Source organism: Grampus griseus (assembly GCF_964374135.1).
Source record: "Grampus griseus genome assembly, chromosome: 18".
Taxonomy (NCBI): Eukaryota; Metazoa; Chordata; class Mammalia; order Artiodactyla; family Delphinidae; genus Grampus; species Grampus griseus.
Window position 1 is genome coordinate 14,306,949 of NC_139012.1, and position 22,593 is coordinate 14,329,541.

Genomic DNA, 22,593 nt, shown 5'->3' on the forward strand with positions numbered 1-22,593 from the left:
AGTAGTAAAAACATTCTTTGATCAAAATGTTTTAACACTGGAAATTAATAGTAAATGAGAAAATAGGACTTTTCCACCTAGGCTCTGTGCACCATTTTAAAACTCTCCAACAACTCTTATGACAAAGAAATATAAAAATAAGAATTGGAAAATATCTAGAAAATAATAATACTGAAAACACTACCATTCAGAACCTACAGGACATAGCTCAAGCAGTGCTAAGAGGACAATTCATAGCCTTAGTGGTTCAATAAAAATTAAAGATGAAAAATGAATTAATTATGAGATTCAAAGTTAGAAAAAAAATTGTAGAACAAAAATAGAAATTAATGAAACCAAAAAAGATAAAAACTGTTAAGCTTACTTCTTAGCAGAAATCAATAAAAACCTCTAACCTAGTCAAAAAAGCTCAAATACAAAAAGCAATAAGTGAAAAATAATCAAAGAGATAGAAGAAATTAAATTGAGACTACTTTGCTAAATTCTCTACAAATAAATCTGAAAACTCAACGGAGTAACTCAAACCCAGTCCAAAAGAGACAGAAAACCTAAACAGAACAAGTTTCATAGAGAAAGTTGCCAAAACCCCACCTCCCAATAAAGCAGTGGGCTCTCCATGGAGATTCCATAACACTGAAACAGGAAACTTTCCAAATAATCACAAAAAACTACCCTAACAGTTTTCTATATATGAAAGTCCAGGTTAAAAATCATTTTTCCTCAGAATTTTTTGAGAATATTGCAATACTCCTTTCTAGAATTGATAGAAGGACAGGGAGAGGGCGTCATCAGGAGAATTTAACAGTCATAAATGTGCAGGCTGCTAACAGCAGAGCTTCAAAATACGTAAAGGAAAAAAGGACAATATTAAAGGGAAAGGTAGGAAAGTCTGCAATTTCCACACCAGGTAAAGTTCCCTCTCAGTAACTGATGAGAAAACTAACAGAAACATTACACCCAGCAACTGCAGAATACACATTATTTTCAAGTGCACATAGAACATTCAGCAACATAGAGCCTATGCTGGGTTACAAAACAAGTCTACATAAATTCAAAAGGAAACAAATCTAATTAAAAGGACAGAACTCATACAGAGTATGCTCCCTATGCACAACAGAATTAAATTAGAAATCAATAATAAGGTACTAAGGAAACCGTGAAATATTTTAAAATTAAACAAAACATCTAAATCATCCATGCATCAAAGAAGTAGCCAGAAGGAAAGTTAGAATACATTTCAAATCAAATAACAATGAAAATAAAACAATGTGAGAGGGCAGCTTTAAATACTTATATTAAAAAAGAAAAGAGGCCTAAAATCATTGATAGTTTAAAATTAAGAAGCTGGAAAAGCAAAAAATAAACCCAAAGGAAGTCTAAAGAGAAGAAATCAATGAAATAATAAAGAAAAATCATGTAAAACATTAACAAATCAATAAGTTGGTTCCTTCAAAAGACCAACAAATTTGACCAAACTCTAACTATACTGATCAAGAGGAAAAACAACAACAACAACAAAAAAACTGTCACTATTAGAAATGAAGAAGGAATCATCATCACTTCAGACCTTACAGACATTAAAAGAATAATAATATTATAAACTTCATAGAACCAAAATCAGCAACGTAGGTAAAACAGACGAATTCATTGACGGACACAACTTAAAAAAACTAAAACAAGATGAAACAAACAAAATATATGAATAGCCCTAATTTTTTTTTTTTTTGGCCACACTGCATGGCATGCAGAGCTTCCACAACCAGGGATCAAACCCACAACCCCTGCACTGGAGTGGAAGCAGACTCTTAACCACTGGACCACCAAGGAAGTCCTGAATAGCCCTGTATTGATTAAAGACACTGAATTAATCATCAAAAACCTTCCTACTAAGAAAACTCTGGGACCCAAGATGGTTTCACTGGTGAATTCTCCCAAACTTTAAAGAAGAAATCACACCAATTTTATACAATTCTTGCAGACAATGCAGGAGACCGGAACAATTTCTAACTAATTGAGTTCAGTACAACCTTAACACTAAAATCTGACAATGATATTACAAAAAAGAAGTTACAGAGCAATGAACACAGATGCACACTTCTTAAAATACTAGCAAATCAAATCCAGCAATATCTAAAAAAGGATAATACATCATGTCCAAGAAAAGTTTATCCCAATAATTCCAGGTTGATTTAACTTCAGAATATCAATGTAATTTTTCACATTAACAGAATAAAGGAGAAAAACAAATATATACATAACACTTCTATAACTCTAACAAAAAGAAACAACAAATTTTAAGTGGGTAAATATTTGAACACTTCACAAAGAAAGGTATTTGAATAAACAAGCAGCACATGAAAAAGTATTAAACAACCTTAGTCATCAAAGAAACACATATTAAAGCCACAATGAGATACTACTAACACATACCAAAACGTATAAAATTAAAAAGACTCACAACACCAAATGTTTGCAAGGATGTAGCAACTGGAACTCTCATACTTTATTGATGAAAGTGTAAATTTTAAATTACTTTTTAGAAAAGGGTCTAGCAGTTTCTTTAAAACTAAGCATACACCTTACCCTGTGACCCAACAATTCCACTCCTAGATATTTAGACAAGGTAACTGATAACATGTCTAAAAAAACCTTGCAGAATAATGTTCACAGCAGCTTTTTTCATGCTAACTAAAATCAGCCCAGGTGTCCATTAATATGAGAATGGATAAAGTATGGTATACCCATAAATTGGAATATTCTTCAGGGACAGGATTAATGATGAAATATTGAATGCTTTTCCCTCTTTTACAGTAGAAAAAGAAAGTAACAGCCTTCCAGCCCACTACCTGTCTTTAAAATAAATCTTCACTGGAGTACAGTCTCGTCTACGTGTCTATGGCTGCTCTTGCGCTGCAGTGGCAGAGCTGAGTAGGAGCAACAGAGACTGCACGGCTCACAGAGCCTGGAATTTTTACTCTCTGGACCTTTACAGAAAAAGTTTGCCAGCTTCTGCTCTTCAGCAATAAAAAGGAATGAACTGCCAATGACTATAACAACATGAATAAATCTCAAAAACATGCCGAATGAGAGAAGCCTTATACAAAAGAGGACACACTATATGGTTCTGTTGATATGAAGATCTAGCGTTGGTAAAACCAACCTGTGACGGAGAAAATCAGAATAACGGCTGCCTGTAGGGGTAGGATGGGGACCGCCTGGTAAGGGACAAGAGGATAATGTCCAGTTCTGCATCTTGACAGGAGTCTGGCTTTGACAAAGACTCTCTTATACCAAAACTTTAGACTGGCTCCTCGGAGTAAATCTTCTTTCTGACTAAGGCCCAACCTTGGGCTTCCGTCTCTGTCCTTGCAGAATCCAGGATGAGCAAGAATCCTGCTAAGATTCCCCACCCTTGGTATCTAACCAAACTTGAGTTTGATATCTGATCGAATTCCCCCTCCCCTACTCTGGCCTGCCTTCACCAAGAACTCAGCTGGGTCCATCTAACAAGAACCTCCCCTCTCCCTAATGCTTCCTCTTTGTAATTTCGCATCCAGTGACCACGCACCAACTCTGCTCCTTGATTAGAAATCCCACTTGTCCTCTCTAGAGTCAGACTTGAGCCCAAACTTTCTCTCTCTCACTGCCAGAGCCCAGGGCAGTGTCCCCTACACCTACCATGATAGCCCCCCCCCGAATAAAGTCCTCCTTAAGGTCTTTAACAAGGGTCATGAATAATTTTTCTCTTTAACAGGCTGCATGGATATCAGAACTCAGGACTGGTATCCCTAAGATCTGTACCTTTCATTTTATCTATTGGGCTGGCCAAAAATCTCGTTTGGGTTTCTCCGTAAGATGTTACAGAAAAACCCAAACGGACTTTTTGGCCAACCCAATACAATTACCTCCTAGTTAATAATAAGCAAGGTGAAGTATCTAGGAAAAAGTAAACCAAAATCTGCAACTTTTTTTTGAAATGCATCTTAAAAAGATAAACTGATGGATACATGGAAGGACAGAGACAGATAAATGTGATAAAACACAGTAAAATGTTAATTTTAGAATCTAGATGGTGAGGACATGATTGTTCACTGTAAAATTCTTTCAACTTCTATCTTTGAAATTTCTCATAATAAAATGCTGGGGGTAATGCTTACCTGCTGTGAGACTGTCATAATACAGACGATGAAAATAACTCTTCTACCACTGTGTTTTACACATATTCATCCTTAGACTACAAAGGGGAAGTTTTATCCAAGTACCCTTACAATATAGATTCACTATTAGCACAGGAGTATGAAAGAACCGTGAGATATTTCTGACACTACAAAGGGCTGAACAATTTTAAGTCAAACTTCCATCGATGGAACTACCTCCTACAATAGACCACATTCTAGCACTGGACTCTGAGGGCAAGCCTAACCATTATACTTAGACAGTGAAGAGACGAACTATTTTTAATTCTGTACACAGGGGCGTAAGGTGGCCTGCACCCTAACTGAACCTGATACATTACTGTGCTTTATACATGTGTTTTGTTGAAATTTTTATAGTGGAAAAGAGATAATAGTGCTAACAGTAACATACCAAAAGAAAATTCCAGTTTCCGTCAGATTATAAAATTTTAACTCTCGTGCAATAATTTCTCTATCAACAGTTAAATATCACCAACTGTATTCAAAGCACTGGAGTACACAGACACAAATACAGACCATGTACGTAGTCTGTTTCAATTTAAGATGGTAAGAGATTCTTGTTTTTTTTGTTTTTTTCGCTTTTAAAGAAGCCACTTCACTGTTTGAGGTCACACCTCTTTGTCACAGTAATCACTTTCCTGTTAACCGGCAAATAAAAAGCCAAAACAGAAACATACCCACGGCCTGCTTCCTCCTCTCTAAAGCTACCCGCTGTCCTAGTCAAACGCTGTCGCCTTTGGGAAGGCAAAACACCCTTTCAATTCCCCTGCCTTCTGGGCTTCCGTTCTGACTACATCTTCTCCCACACCGGCAGTGTCCTTCCCTAATACTTCCTGATTATTTTTTTTTTATTTCCAATACTTTACGCTCTTGACCATTCAGAAATTAGCCTTGTAACATTATCTTTTTCTGCTGAATAATACTGCTTCACTCCCGTGAATGTTTTCTATTTCCCTATCTACATATTAAATTCATGGATTCCTTGGTATTTCCTACAGGAAGTCATAGGGTTGGCACTATAGGGGGTGCAATGTTTTCTGACTGGCATGATAGGCAAGTGTGTTAAATCTAAGCTAACTGGTAGATGTGCTAATCCCCACAGAGCAGGTACCTCTGCAATCTTCCCTGTAACCATGCACTTTTCAAAAGAAAAGAGGAGGCTGCAGCTGTGGCTAAGCAGCCTGGCTGTGAATAAAAACAGAGGCAGGACGCACAGTCATGAAATTTACAGCCAAGGGAATTAAGCAACCCACATACAATATATTACCCTAGTTGTCTTTGCAAAGGAGTAGCCATTTTTCTGTTCTAACTACCTGCTTCCAACTCCTTAGGTGAAGCTAAACTAGGATGCACCTAAGGCAAGATTTGAGTTTCAGAAATAACTGCTTTCAAGATTCTGATTACTTGTCCATGGTTATGACTGGTGTGTAAAAATATCAATATATAAGCAGCCTCCCAACTTTAGGTATGATCCTAAATAGAGCCAGCATTTTCCAATAAAGACCAACCTCTTCCACTTCTCCTCCCTAAATCAGGAGCCAAGGACCCCTGGCCGACAAACTTGAAAAAAGAAGCAGCCATGAGAAATCTGATCCACTCAGAAAAACATGGTCTCCTTCCTGCCTAGGGATGAGCCCCATAGCCCCATACCTGACCGCCATGCTGCCCAATGTGTGTGCTATCGTAGACACTTGCCTGAAATTCCATTAATCTGATATTCTTTAGGGTTAAATTCCAGTTTATGCTTATATCACAAGGCACAGAAATCTACCAGTGTTTTATACAAATATCTTAAATTTGGCCACTTTTCCTAAAATACAGCTGTTTTGGGGGCGTAAGAATGCTGAAGCGAGGAGGTGGTATGAACTTTGAACACAGAATACTTTTGTGGACCAGGGAGGACTTAGCATCACTAGGCAGAGTCCTAGAATAAGCAAGAAGGCACAAGAATCTGGTTACAGAACATCATAGGACGTCAAAGATAAAATACGTTTATTTCACAATTTGGCCCAGGCTGGCCCTTCATCCAGAAAAAAATGCTAGTTGGTTCCTATTCTCAGAATAGGAGATACTATTAGTATCTGGATATTCTGGATACTATTAGTAATACTAAAATAAAAGCCGTGTCAAATGGAGTTAATACAGCAGTCATAGGTCAGACCTAGAAGCTAGCTACCCCACTAAGTACCATTTGTATACAAAAGTCAATGCAAGTTCCAAACAACTATCTAAAAATGAGTACAATGGAAACCATTTACTAGGAGCACTGTACTAATAAGCATCACTTTCTGAGCATCATCTTCTTTAACTGTCACAACAGTCCTATGTAATAGGTACTATTCTCATTCCTATCTTACAGATAAGGAAAGTAAAACATAACAGGCTAAGTTACTTGATTGAAATCACAGGGCAAAAATAAACGGCACACTCCAAAGATATACAAATGGCCAACAAGCATATGAAAAGATGTTCAACATCACTAATCATAAGGGTAATGCAAATCAAAAGCACTAGATATCGCTTCACATCCATTAGAATGCCTACTATTAAAGAAAAAACAAACAAACAAAAAAACAGAAAATGTGTTGAGGAGGACAGAGAGAAACTGGAACCCTTGCAACACTGCTGGTGGGAATGCAAAATAGTACGACCACTATGGATAAAGCAATGTGGTGGTTCTTCAAAAAATTAAAATTACTTTATGATCCAGCAATTTCACTTCTGGGTATATATCCAGAAGAACTGAAAGGTGGGTTGAAGAGGTATTTGTACAGTCATGTTCTAGTAAGCAGAATCCCCTAATATCTTTCCGGATCATTCTATCATAAGCTCCAAATTAATAAACCTCCATGTTCCATTATTCACTAATCTAAACCTATTTTTTCTTCATCCATTATATACCTACCATCATTTTAAACTGCTGATTGAAAAAAAAGTAAAACCAGCAAACATAATACAGAAAGGCTTCATATATTAACTCAGGACTTCAACATATTATTTCACCTTTAAGTAAGATTACTACTCAGTTACATCATTTACTAAACCTCTGATTCAAATCCAAACAACTCAAGTAACGCCTTTCAGTTTCAACTATACAAACTTACACCCTACCCAGCCCCCAACCCAAAATAAAAGACCTAGCAACCCATTGTCTCTCTCTCCATGAGGTTGCTTGATTTTCATAGTTGTGACTAAACAACCATTTTATTCTTCTAAAACCATAATTCAGAAAGATCCTGCAATGCACAATCTAAACTCCCCAGAAAGACACAGAATAAACTCCTATGTTTTTAAAATTTTTAAATGCTAAAATAGACTTCAAAGACAGACCTATTCTATTAAATTAGTATTAAGCATCTTTTTCTTCAAGAATTAAGCTGTCAAATTTCTCTAAAAACTAAAGTTGGTTTAATATTCAAGATACAAAGGCATCTTGGGCTTCCCTGGTGGCAGTGGTTGAGAGTCCGCCTGCCGATGCAGGGGACACAGGTTCGTGCCCCGGTCCAGGAAGATCCCACATGCTGCGGAGCGGCTAGGCCTGTGAGCCATGGCCGCTGAGCCTGCGCGTCCGGAGCCTGTGCTCCGCTACAGGAGAGGCCACAACAGTGAGAGGCCCACGTACCGCAAAAAAAAATAATAATAATAAAAGTAAAAAGATACAAAGGCATCTTTCAACTTATATTTAGCAGCCTACGAGTTTTATTTTTTAATTTATTTATTTTTGGCTGCATTGGGTCTTCGTTGCTGAGCGTGGGCTTTCTCTAGTTGCGGCAAGCAGGGGCTACTCTTCGTTGCAGTGTGCAGGCTTCTCATTGCGGTGGCTTCTCTTGTTGTGGAACACGGGCTCTAGGCACACGGGCTTCAGTAGTTGTGGCACGCAGCTCAGTAGTTGTGGCTCGTGGGCTCTAGAGCGCAGGCTCAGTAGTTGTGGCACACGGGCTTAGTTGCTCTGCGGCATGTGGGATCTTCCCAGACCAGGACTCAAACCCGTCTCCTGCATTGGCAAGCGGATTCTTAACCACTGTGCCAACAGGGAAGTCCCTTAACCCTTTTTTCTTAACAGCTAAGCTTAAATTCTTCTGCAGCGTCGCTGATTTCACAGTTAGAGCTGAGGGTTCACATACAGATAAGAAAAGTACACTTTGATGAAGCATTCCAGTAACTAACTGGAATGCAAAATCCTAGAATATAGCCATCTAGGAGCTCAAAAGTGAAAAGAGCAAGTATGCGAAAGGAATCTATGTAGACCACATGCCTTACTGATGCATTCTTGTGGCTCTGAAAGCTCATCATTTTGATCGCATACATTTCAAGCCTCAATCAGACCTCAAAGACTATAGTATACAAATGTCCCACAGTGCAACCAGAGTTGTCAACACTCCCAGGAAACCATTTAGAAGCAAGATTCTTTTTAAATTAAAGCAGGAAAAAAGTAAATGATCAGTTTGCCTTAAAAATGAGTACCACAAACCTTTCTCAATTATAAGTGTAGTTATCTGTATCTTAGTATAGGTTTTATCATTGCTGCAATGCATTCTTACTACATTTAAAATAGCTGCACAGAAGTTGAGACACAGATGTAGAGAACAAACGTATGGACACCAAGGGGTGAAAACCATGGTGGGGTGGAGATGGGGGTGTGCTGAACTGGGCGACTGGGATTGACATATATACACTGATGTGTATAAAATTGATGACTAATAAGAACCTGCAGTATAAACAAACAAACAAAAACAACTAATACTAAACTTTCTTTAGGTTATTTGTATGGAAATATGTTAATATAAATGTTTCAGACATTACATGAAATTTCTAAAAATCTTATATGTTCTGGTATAATGCTATAAGTCATAATTCCAGTTATTACTTTAAAATGTATATCTCAGAAATAACTAAATTTCCTTGTCAATTGCATTATTATGAACTTTCATCAAATCTTTAACTGTGGTCATTTTTAAGTCTCTTGTCATTTACAGAGTTCTGGGTGTACTCTGATGCTTTTGCAAAAATGTTCCTATAAAAGGGTTTCATCTTCAAGGAATTCATGGAAAAGACTGACAAGAACAGGTTTCTGGTAACTGACTATACTGCTGAACTGAATGAATAAGCATTTTCAGATCTCTAATGGAAAACTGATGAATTCATAAAAGTGCTAACAAAAGATCAAGATGAAAAAAAATTAATTACATGGGACTGAGTGAACTGATGAGGATGATTATAATTTTTGTGACGTTGTTTGAATAAAAAAAAAAAATCCCCCAAGGACTCAGGCAAAAAATACACAAATCAATTTTCACTGCAAAGTAAAGGAGCTGTTACAAAGGACGATTACTGGACTGAATGTCAATATTATGACATTATGAGTGTGTTTCGTGTTTGGTAACTGCAATCACTGTTGCTTTTGTTGTGGTCATCCACTTACAATGCTTGGTGTCAGTTTATTTATCTCTTGTAAAAATAAAATACAGTGTGTGTATGTGGAAAATATATATATAAACATTGCCAATGTTGTACCTCTTCTCATGGAAATTAATAAAAATATTAAATGTGGGTTTCCCTGGTGGCGCAGTGGTTGAGTCCGCCTGCTGATGCAGGGGACACGGGTTCGTGCCCCGGTGCAGGAAGACCCCACATACCGCGGAGCCACTGGGCCCGTGAGCCATGGCCGCTGAGCCTGCGCGTCCGGAGCCTGTGCTCCACAATGGGAGAGGCCACAACAGTGAGAGGCCCGCGTACCACAAAAAAAAAAAAAAAATTAAATGTGAAAAAACATGAAATAAAATAAAATAGCTGCAAACTTCATTAAATAAATATGCAGCAATTAATTGCGGAAAAGAAAAAAGAGTATCACAAACCAAGTTTCACCAGAAAAATACACTTACTGGTTTTGATTTAAAATGCTTTACTTGCTCTCTAACCCCTGCTCCGGCACCACCACCAATACACGCACTCGGCTCTGGGTCACCCCTTACTTGTCTCCCTTCAAGCAGAATCCAGCTACCATTCTGTGAGGACACTCAAGCAGCCCTATGGAGTGGTCTAAGAGGAACTGAGGCCGCCTGCCAACAGTTAGTACCAACCTGCCAGCCATCCGTGTGGCTGACAGGGTCTTCATGCTCCGGCCGGGTCTTCGTGCTACGGCCAGGTGTCAGGCCTGTGCCTCTGAGGTGGGAGAGCCGAGTTCAGGACACTGGTCCACGAGAGACCTCCCGGCTCCACATAATATCAAACAGCAAAAGCTCTCCAAGAGATCTCCATCTCAGAGCTAAGACCCAGCTCCACTCAATAACCAGCAAGCTTCAGTGCTGGACACCCTATGCCAAACAACTAGCAAGACAGAAACAAAACCCCACCCACTGGCAGAGAGGCTGTCTAAAATCATAATAAGGTCACAGACACCCCAAAACACACCACTGGATGTGGTCCTGCCCACCAGAAAGACAAGATCCAGCCTCATCCACCAGAACGCAAGAACCAGTCCCCTCCACCAGGAGGCCTACACAACCCACTGAACCAACCTTAGCCACTGGGGGCAGACACCAAAAAAAACACAGGAACTACGAACCTGCAGCCTGTGAAAAGGAAACCCCCAAACACAGTCAGTTAAGCAAAATGAGAAGACAGAGGAACACACAGCAGATAAAGAAGAAAAGTAAAAACGCACCAGACCTAGCAAATGAAAAGGAAATAGGCAGTCTACCTGAAAAAGAATTCAGAGTAATGATAGTAAAGATGATCCAAAATCTTGGAAATGGAAAGGAGAAAATATAAAAAACGTTTAACAAGGACCTAGAAGAACTAGAGAGCAAACAAACACTGATGAACAACACAATAAATGAAATTAAAACTTCTCTAGGGGCTTCCCTGGTGGCGCAGTGGTTGAGAGTCCGCCTGCCGATGCAGGGGACACGGGTTCGTGCCCCGGTCCAGGAAGATCCCACATGCCACGGAGCGGCTGGGCCCGTGAGCCATGGCCGCTGAGCCTGCGCGTCCAGAGCCTGTGCTCTGCAATGGGAGAGGCCACAACAGTGAGAGGCCCGCGTATAGCAAAAAAAAAAAAAAAAAAAAAAAAAATCTCTAGAAAGAATCAATAGCAGAATAACTGAGACAGAAGAATGGATAAGTGACCTGGAAGATAAAATAGTGGAAATAACTACTGCAGAGCAGAATACAGAAATAAGAATGAAAAGAATTGAGTAGAGTCTCACGGACCTCTGGGACAACAATAAATGCACCAACATTTGAATTATAAGGGTCCGAGAAGAAGAAGAGAAAAAGAAAGAGACTGAGAAAACATTTAATTTGAAGAGATTATAGTTGAAAAATTCCCTAATATGGGGAAAAAAATAGTCAATCAAGTCCAGGAAGCACAGAGAGTCCCAAACAGGATAAACCCAAGGGGAAACACTCCAAGCACATATTAATCAAACTATCAAAAACTAAATACAAACAAAAAATATTAAAAGTAGCAAGGGAAGGGCTTCCCTGGTGGCGCAGTGGTTGAGACTCCGCCTGCCGATGCAGGGGACAGGGGTTCGTGCCCCGGTCCGGGAAGATCCCACCTGCCGCGGAGCAGCTGGGCCCGTGAGCCATGGTTGCTGAGCCTGTGCGTCCGGAGCCTGTGCTCCGCAACGGGAGAGGCCACAACAGTGAGAGGCCCGTGTACCGCAAAAAAAAAAAAAAAGAAAGAAAAAAAAAGCAGCAAGGGAAAAACATCAAATAACATACCTGGGAATCCCCATATGGTTAACAACTGATCTTTCAGCAGAAACTCTGCAAGCCAGAAGGGAGTGGCAAGACATATTAAAAGTGATGAAATGGAAAAACCTACAACCAACATTACTCTACCCAGCAGGATCTCATTCAGATTCGACAGAAAACTTAAAACCTTTATTGACAAGCAAAAGCTAAGAGAATTCAACACCACCACACCAGCTTTACAACAAATGCTAAAGGAACTGCTCTAGGTAGGAAACACAAGAGAAGGAAAAGACCTACAATAACAAACCCAAAACAATTAAGAAAATGGTAATAGGAACACACATATCAATAACTACCTTAAATGTAAATGGATTAAATGCTCCAACCAAAAGACACTGACTGGCTGAATGGATACAAAAAAAGACCCATATATATGATGTCTACAAGAGACCAACTTCAGACCTAGGGACACATACAGACTGAAAGTGAGGGGATGGAAAACGATATTCCACACAAATGGAAATCAAAATAAAGCTGGAGTAGCAAATCTCGTATCAGACAAAATAGACTTTAAAATAAAGACTATTAACGAGAGACAAAGAAGGACACTTTGGGATCAATTCAAGAAAGGATCAATTCAAGAAGAAGATATAACAATTGTAAACACTTATGAATCCAATATAAGAGCATCTCAATACATAAGGCAAATGCTAACAGCCATAAAAGGGGATATTGACAGTAACACAATTAATAGTAGGGGAATTAAACACCCCACTTTCACCAATGGACAGATCATCCAAAATGAAAATAAATAAGGAAACACAAACTTTAAATGATACATTAAAAAAAGATGGACCTAATTGATATTTATAGGACATTCCATCCAAAAACAACAGAATACACTTTCTTCTCAAGTGCTCATGGTACATTCTCCAGGATAGATCATATCTTGGGTCACAAATCAAGCCTTGGTAAATTTAAGAAAATTGAAATCGTATCAAGTGTCTTTTCCGACCACAACGCTATAAGACTAGATATCAATTACAGGAAAAAATCTGTAAAAAATACAAATACATGGAGGCTAAACAATACACTATTAAATAACCAACAGATCACTGAAGAAATCAAAGGGGAAATCAAAAGGTACCTAGAAACAAATGATAATGAAAGCACAATGACCCAAAACCCATAGGATGCAGCAAAAGCAGTTCTAAGAGTAAAGTTTATAGCAATACAATCCTACCTCAAGAAAACAAGAAACATCTCAAATAAACAACCTAACCTTACACCTAAAGCAATTAGAGAAAGAAGAACAAAAAAACACCAAAGTTAGGCGAAGGAAAGAAATAAAGATCAGATCAGAAATAAATGAAAAAACAAATGAAGGAAACAATAGCAAAGATCAATAAAACTAAAGCTGGTTCTTTGAGAAGATAAACAAAGGTCATAAACCATTAGCCAGACTCACCAAGAAAAAAAGGGAGAAGACTCAAATCACTAGAATTAGAAATAAAAAAGGAGAAGTAACAACTGACACTGCAGAAATACAAAGGATCATGAGAGTTTAATACAAGCAACTATATGCCAATAAAATGTACAACCTGGAAGGAATGGACAAATTCTTAGAAGAGCACAACCTTCCGAGACTGAACCAGGAAAAACAGAAAATATAAACAGACAAATCACAAGCACTGAAATTGAAACTGATTAAAAATCTTCCAACAAACAAAAGCCCAGGACAAGATGGCTTCACAGGCGAATTCTATCAAACATTTAGAGAAGAGCTAACACCTATCCTTCTCAAACTCTTCCAAAATATAGCAGAGGGAGGAACACTCCCAAACTCATTCTACGAGGCCACCATCACCCTGATACCAAAACCAGACAAAGATGTCACAAAGAAAGAAAACTACAGGCCAATATCACTGATGAAAATAGATGCAGAAATCCTCAACAAAATACTAGCAAACGGAATCCAGTAGCACATGAAAAGGCTCACACACCATGATCAAGTGGGGTTTATCCCAGGAGTGCAAGGATTCTTCAATATATGCAAATCAATCAATGCAATACTCCATATTAACAAATTGAAGTAGAAAAACCATATGATCATCTCAAAAGATGCAGAAAAAGCTTTTGGCAAAATTCAACACCCATTTATGATAAAAACCATCCAGAAAGTAGGCATAGAGGGAATTTACCTCAACATAATAAAGGCCATATATGACAAACCCACAGCCAACATTGTTCTCAGTGGTGAAAAACTGAAACCATTTCCTGTAAGATCAGGAACCAGACAAGGTTGTCCAGTCTCACCACTATTATTCAACATAGTTTTGGAAGTTTTAGCCACAGCAATCTGAGAAGAAAAAGAAATAAAAGGAATCCAAATCAGAAAAGAAGATGTAAAGCTGTCACTGTTTGCAGATGACATGATACTATACATAGAAAATCCTAAAGATGCTACCAGAAAACTACTAGAGCCAATCAATGAATTTGGTAAAGGAGCAGGATACAAAATTAATGCCCAGAAATCTCTTGCATTCCTATACACTAATGATAAAAATCTGAAAGAGAAATTAAGGAAACACTCCCATTTACCACTGCAACGAAAAGAATAAAATACCTAGGAATACAGCTACCTAAGGAGACAAAAGACCTGTATGCAGAAAATTATAAGACACTGATGAAAGAAATTAAAGAGGATACAAACAGATGGAGAGATAGACCATGTTCTTGGACTGGAAGGATCAACATTCTGAAAATGACTATACTACACAAAGTAATCTATAGATTCAATGCAATCCCTATCAAACTACCAATGGCATTTTTCACAGAACTAGAACAAAAAAGTGCACAATTTGTATGGAAACACAAAAGACCACGAATAGTCAAAGCAATCTTGAGGAAAAAACAGAGCTGGAGGAATCAGGCTTCCTGACTGCAGACTATACTACAAAGCTACAGTAATCAAGACAGTATGGTACTGGCACAAAAACAGAAATATGGATCAATGGAATAGGATAGAAAGCCCAGAGATAAACGCACGAACATACGGTCACCTTATCTTTGATAAAGGAGGCAAGGATATACAATGGAGAAAAGACAGCCTCTTCAATAAGTGGTGCTGGGCAAACTGGACAGCTACATGTAAAAGAATGAAATTAGAACATTCCCTCACACCATACACAAAAATAAACTCAAAATGGATTAAAGACCTAAATGTAAGGCCAGACACTATAAAACTCTTAGAGGAAAACATAGGCAGAACACTCTATGACATAAATCACAGCAAGATCCTTTTTGACCCACCTCCTAGAAAAATGGAAAAAAATAGACAAATGGAACCTAATGAAACTTAAAAGTTTTTGCACAGCAAAGGAAACCATAAACGGGATGCAAGGCAACCCTCAGAATGGCAGGAAATATTTGCAAATGAAGGAACTGACAGAGGATTAATCTCCAAAATTTATAAGCAGCTCGTGCAGCTCAATATCAAAAAAAACAAACAACCCAATCCAAAAATGGGCAGAAGACCTAAATAGACATTTCTCCAAAGAAGATATACAGATATCCAACAAACACATGAAAGGATGCTCAACATCACTAATCATTAGAGAAATGAAAATCAAAACTACAGTGAGGTATCACCTCATACCAATCAGAATGCCCATCAAAAAATCGACAAACAATACATGCTGGAGAGGGTGTGGAGAAAAGGGAATCCTCTTACACTGCTGGTGGGAATGTAAACTGATACAGCCACTATGAAGAACAGTATGGAGGTTCCTTAAAAAAACTAATAATAGAACTACCATGCGACCCAGCAATCCTACTACTGGGCATATACCCTGAGTAAACCATAATTCAAAAAGAGTCATGTACCACAATGTTCATTACAGCACTGTTTACAATAGCCAGGACTTGGAAGCAACCTAAGTGTCCATCGACAGATGAATGGATAAAGAAGATGTGGCACATATATACAACGGAGTATTACTCAGCCATAGAAAGAAATGAAATTGAGTTATTTGTAGTGAGGTGGATGGACCTAGAGACTGTCATACAGAGTGAAGTAAGTCAGAAAGAGAAAAAAAAAATACCGTATGCTAACACATATATATGGAAATCTAAAAAAAAAACAAAATGGTTCTGAAGAACCTAGGGGCATGACAGGAATAAAGACACAGACATAGAGTATGGACTTGAGGACACAGGGAGGGGGAAGGGTAAGCTGGGATGAAGTGAGAGAGTGGCATGGACATATATACACTACCAAATGTAAAACAGATAGCTACTGGGAAGCAGCCGCATAGCACATTGAGATCAGCTCGGTGCTTTGTGACCACCTCGAGGGGTGGTATAGGGAGGGTGGGAGGGAGACGCAAGAGGAAGGAGATATGGGGATATAAGTATATGTATAGCTGATTCACTTTGTTATAAAGCAGAAACTAACACACCATTGTAAAGCAATTATACTCCAATAAAGATGTTAAAAATAAATAAAGAAAAGAAAACGCTTTACTTGATTTGAAACAAAAACTTTTCATTAAGGGCTTTAAGACTCACTTCTTTTCAAAATCATCTCATTTAAATGTTTATAGCATAATGTCACATGAAAAAGATCACAAAACAAAATATATGAAAGATAAAAAAAAAAAAAAAAATATATATATATATATATATGAAAGGATTCTATACAATTACTGTATTTCCCTTAGTTATCTTCCAAAAATAGGCCACTGCCTTTATTCAAGGTCCTTACAACATCTAGCAGGAATCTCTCTCTCTGCTACTTCAACTTGAACAAAGTTCGGTAAGCAGGTATCCTAACATTTACTAAACAGCTTAGGGGTCACAGAGGATCATTTTATATTTACGCATATATGTCACATGTATGTCTGCTGTAGGTAGAATATATATACTGCATACATGCGTAGAATATGTATGCATAAAATACACACTCATACATATGCATAAAGTCTGAAAGGTGTAAATCCAAAACAAGCAGTGATTACCTCTCGATGATATGAGATCTATAATTTAAATCTTCTACCTTGTTATATATCTTTTCTAACTTGTCTCCAACAAAGAAAGTTAAAATTTTTATTTTTATATTCCACTGTACTGGTGTCAACAGCAGAACTCTTTCCTTATATGGTATAGTTTTCATGTTCCACCAAGAAAGAATAATTTTCAGGTTCTCTGCCATTTTTCTAAAATTGCCAACATTTCCAGGTACTCTGGTAAACTTGTTCTAAACAAAAGGATGTTAAACAGGTGCTAATTGCACATATAACAACTTTTAGGTATCGCAAATCAAATTCCTCAAAGATTTACCTTCATCGTACATCTCTTCTATTAAATAGGCCTCTGCTCGGTCTTTCAGAGCGTTCACATTGTCAGGTTCCATCTGTAAAACTTCCGAACACACTCGAATAGCTTCAACAGGCTTCTCATCCTAAAAGTAAGTGTGAGAAAAGAATTTATAGTTGTTTTCCACAATGTCAAGTTTTTACAATTCTGGGAGTGAGTCAACAGTTACCTTCGAAAAGCAGTGGCAAATCCTTTCTTTTGAACGAATTGTATACTCAGAAACACTTGGCTCTGTTTTCATGACAGATTCATATTTGCTGGTCGCATCTGTGTATCTGTTAAATGAGCAAATCATGATGAGTAAAAAATGAAATTCTATTTCCAGAGCTAAAGAAACGACCCTCTATTCTTCACTATATGTTACTTAAATCAATTGACCTGAATGAGCACATTCCTTCAAAGACTGCTTCTACCTTATTAATCTACAGTAGCAAGGAAGGTTCTCTCTGCAATTAAGAGTTGGGAGATAACACACATGACCACAGAAAATGTATCTGGATAAATCAAAGCATACCTGTGAGTACCCATCAAACCAAATGATGAATTCTCTACAGAAAAGTGCTCATGATTTTGAAACTGAGGAAAACACTTTGTTAAAGTCCGACTATACAAGGCTTATACTTTCAGCAAAACAGAGATCAGGTTTTCTTTCTTAGTTACTACACACTTTGATGAAATAACAGCGCCCATTACATGTTATTTTATATAACAAATATCAATATTCAAATCTAAGTACATTGTAATTCCTTGCAGAAGAAACCTGCTTTTTATTTTTTTTGGAGATTTCAACAGTTTTCTACTCACTTAGTTGTGTGTGTATATGTATGTGTGTGTGAGTATACGTAGTTTTATATAGTTTTATCACATGTGTAGATTCGTGTAACCATCACCACAATGAAGATACAGCTCTACTCCACCTCTGTAAGGTTCCTTCATGCCATCCCTTTATAGTTACACATCATCCTGCTCCCTAACCCTCAGCAATTTCTCATCTGTTTACCACCTCTATAATTTTATTTCATGAATGCTATATAAATGTAATCATACAGTAGGTAACCTTTTTTTTTTAATTTTATTTATTTTTGGCTGCATTGGGTCTTCGTTGCCACACGTGGACTTTTCTCTAGCTGTGGCGAGCGGGGGCTATTCTTCATTGCGGTGTGCGGGCTTCTCATTGCAGTGGCTTCTCTTGTTGAGGAGCATGGGCTCTAGGTGCACGGGCTTCAGTAGTTGTGGCACGCGGGCTCAGTAGTTGTGGCGCACAGGCTTAGTTACTCCGCGGACAAGAAACCTGCTTAAATTCCCAACATTACTAGCTTTCTAAGAACAATAAAAGCTATTTCAGCATTTTTTTAAACCGGTGGAAAGTACTAGTCATGTTATGCATTGTTACTCTCCTCATTAATGGCAAACTGTTGGGTTGGCCAAAAGGTTCGTTCAGTTTTTTCCATAGATGGCTCTAGTAGCACTTAGTTGTCTTTAACTTCATTTGAAACAATTATGTTAGACTGTATGTGACAGCTGTCATATCAGTGTGCATTTAAAAAAAGATCAAAATTGGTGGGCTTCCCTGGTGGCACAGTGGTTGAGAGTCCGCCTGCCGATGCAGGGGATACGGGTTCGTGCCCTGGTCCGGCAATATCCCACATGCCGCGGAGCAGCTGGGCCCCGCGAGCCATGGCCACTGAGCCTGCGCGTCCGGAGCCTGTGCTCCGCAACGGGAGAGGCCACAACAGTGAGAGGCCCGCGTACCGCCAAAAAAAAAAAAAAAAATTGGTGAATTTTTGTGTAGCCATTTTAATGTTGAAGATGGAAGAAAAAAAGCAACATTTTCAGCATATTATGCTTTATTATTTCAAGAAAGGTAAAAATGCAACTGAAATGCACAAAAAGTTTTGTGCAGTGTATGGAGAAGGTGCTGTGACCGACTGAACATGTCAAAAGTGGTTTGCGAAGTTTCATGCTGGAGATTTCTCACTGGATGATGCTCCACGGTCGGGTAGACCAGTTGAAGTTGACAGCGATCAAATAGAAACAAAAACTGAGAGCAGTCAACATTATACCATGCGGGAGATAGCCAACATACTCAAAATATCCAAATCAAATGTTGAAAATCGTTTGCACCAGCTTGGTTATATGAATCACTTTGATGTTTCGGTTCCACGTAAGTTAAGCGAAAAAAACCTTCTTGACCATATTTCCACATGCAATTCTCAACTGAAACGTAATGAAAACGTTCCATTTTTAAAACAAATTGTGACGGGCGATGAAAAGTGGATACTGTACAGTAATGTGGAACGGAAGAGATCGTGGGGCAAGCGAAATGCATCACCACCAACTACACCAAAGGCCCGTCTTCATCCAAAGAAGATGATGTTGTGTATACGGTGGGATTGGAAGGGAGTCCTCTATTATGAGCTCCTTCTGGAAAACCAAACGATTAATTCCAACAAGTACTGCTCCCAATTAGACCAACTGAAAGCAGCACTCCACGAAAAGCATCCAGAATTAATCAACAGAAAACACATAATCTTCCATCAGGATAACACAAGACCGCATATGTTTCTTTGATAACCAGGCAAAAACTGTTACAGCTTGGCTGGGAAGTCCTGATTCATCCACCATATTCACCAGACATTGCACCTTCAGATTTTCATTTATTCCGGTCTTTACAAAATTCTGTTAACAGAAAAAATTTCAATTTCCTGGAAGACTGTAAAAGGCACCTGGAACAGTTCTTTGCTCAAAAAGATAAAAAGGTTTTGGTAGATGGAATTATGACGTTGCCTGAAAAATGGCAGAAGGTAGTGGAAAAAAAGGGTGAATACGTTGTTCAATAACGTTCTTGGTGAAAATGAAAAATGTGTCTTTTATTTTTAGTTAAAAAACCGAAGGCACTTTTTGGCCCACCCAACGCAAGCTGCATTTACATGCCATTGTGGCACATTATTCCCAAAGTGCTGCAATCTTCAAATTTAAATGCCACTGTATTAAAATATAGGTTTAAATACAAAACTTAAAGCAAAAGCTAGACATCAATGTCAAAATCCTAGTTGGGATACTGTTCTATAGATTTCCAAGATGGTACAATTGTAGGAAATTATACAGAGTATGCGAGACCTCGCTCTATTTCTTAAAACTATGTGTGAAACTACAATTAGAAATTAAAAGTTCAATTAGAAAATAATGCACTTCACTTTAAAAAAACAAAAAAAGGTAGCTTCTGGAAAGGTGGAGTAGATGTACCTTCCCCAATTCCTCTACCTAGATACCTGTGTAAATATCCTGGACATTGTATGTCCTTTTTTTTAATATGAAAAGACTAAGAAAGGGGGAGACAAGAAAATTATGATCCCACCCCCACCAATATCAGCAGGTCAACTGGAGAGCCTAGACTTCTTCCCTGGTGAGCCTGTAATGAGGTGTGTCCACACCCAAGCAAGGTGGTGTCGGAGAATGCCACGTTGGGAGCCAGAACTTTCATCCATGGCCAGAACTGAGTCCCCAAAACTCTTACCCACACCAAGCAGTAGTGACAATCCCACACCTCGAATAGCAATGAAGGCCAAGTGGGAAACTTCTACCTCAATCTGGCAGTTAACGAGGTTGTGCCTACCCCCCAGGCCCTCATGCTCACTTTGCTGGAACAATGTCAGGAAAAGCCACCCAAAACAGAAGATTTAAATAAAATACAGTATCTTATAAAATGAACATATCCAGGTTTCAATTAAAAACTAATCATCAGGGCTTCCCTGGTGGCGCAGTGGTTGGGGGTCCACCTGCCGATGCAGGGGACACGGGTTCGTACCCCAGTCTGGGAAGATCCCACGTGCCACGGAGTGGCTGGGCCCGTGAGCCACGGCCGCTGAGCCTGCACATCTGGAGCCTGTGCTCCGCAATGGGAGAGGCCACAACAATGAGAGGCCCGTGTACCGCAAAAAAACAAACTAATCATCATACCAAGAAACAGGAAGATCTCAAACCAACACCAAGAGGACAGAGATGTTAAAGCAGCCATGAAAAAAGCAGCAATTAACAAACATGCTTAAAGCAAATGAAAAAATAGAATGCCTCAGCAAAGAAATGGAAAGTCTCAGCAAAGAAATAGAAGATATGAACATTCCAAATAGAATTTTTAGAACTGAAAAGTATAAAAACTGAAATAAATTGCTCACCACATGTGCTCAAGAGCAGAATGTAGGGGACAGAGAAAAGAATCAGTGAATTGGAAGAATAGAAATTACCAAATCTGAACAACAGAGAAAATGAACTGAAAAAGAAAAATAAACAGAGCCTCAGGGACTGTAGGGCTAAAACAAAAACTCTAACATTTATGTTAATTAGAGTCTAAGAAGGAAAACAGAGAGAGGGCAGGGCTGAAAAAGTATTCCCAGAAATAATGGCTGGAAACTTCCCAAAATTTGACAAGAGACATAAACCTACATATTCTAGAAGCTAAGGATACGCCAAACAGGATAAACACAAAGAAATCCATGCTGAGATATATCATAATTAAACTTCTGAAAACTAAAGACAAGGAAATAATCTGAAAAGCAGTCAGAGGAAAATAACTCCTTATCTTTAGGGAAAAAACAATTAGAATGACAATGGATTTCTCATCAGGAACCATGGAAGCCAGAAAGAAATGGCACAATATTTTTCAGCTGCTGTAACAAAAGAACTGTTAACCCAGAATCCCGTACTGAGAGGAAATGTCTGCATACTCTGTATACATCGCTATCACTCTAGATGTATATTACCTTTTAATAATCAATTTATGTGCCTGTCTCCCACACTAAACTACCAGTGTCTTAAGACCAAACACTACTATTCATATTCATTTCTGCACCCCCCAGTACATAGTCAGTTCCTGATACAGGAAAAATTCAGTAAATAGTTGGTGAAATATAAAATAAATCTGCTGGTAAGAATATTATGCAGGGACTTCCCTGGTGGCACAGTGGTAAGAATCCGTCTGCCAGGACACGGGTTTGAGCCCTGGTTCTGGAAGATTCCACATGCCGCGGAGCAACTAAGCCCGCGTGCCACAACTACTGAGGCCGCGCACCTGGAGCCTGTGCTCTCAACAAAAGAAGCCACCGCAATGAGAAGCCCGCGCACCACAACAACCCCGCTGGCTGCAACTAGAGAAAGCCCACACGCATCAATGAAGACCCAACACAGCTGAAAATAAACAAATTGTAAATAAATTTAAAAAAGAATACTATGTAGTTACCATTATTTATATTCTGCCTTATTCAAAAAGTGTACAATTGTAGTTTTGCTAAGGCTCAATGCCATCTAAGATACTCCACCCTCA

At 38.6% G+C, this 22,593-nt stretch overlaps 1 protein-coding gene across 1 annotated transcript in view; it reads right to left on the bottom strand.

The window, feature by feature from the left end:
* The window catches only part of DNAJC3 (DnaJ heat shock protein family (Hsp40) member C3), an 87,615-nt gene that overhangs the window by 12,765 nt on the left and 52,257 nt on the right, over positions 1 to 22,593 (bottom strand). The window contains exons 8-9 of the mRNA XM_082675939.1: positions 17,443 to 17,548; positions 17,238 to 17,358 (exon numbers count right to left, since the gene is read on the bottom strand). Coding sequence (XP_082532065.1) covers positions 17,238 to 17,358; positions 17,443 to 17,548 — 227 coding nt within the window. The remainder of the gene's footprint in view (positions 1 to 17,237; positions 17,359 to 17,442; positions 17,549 to 22,593) is intronic.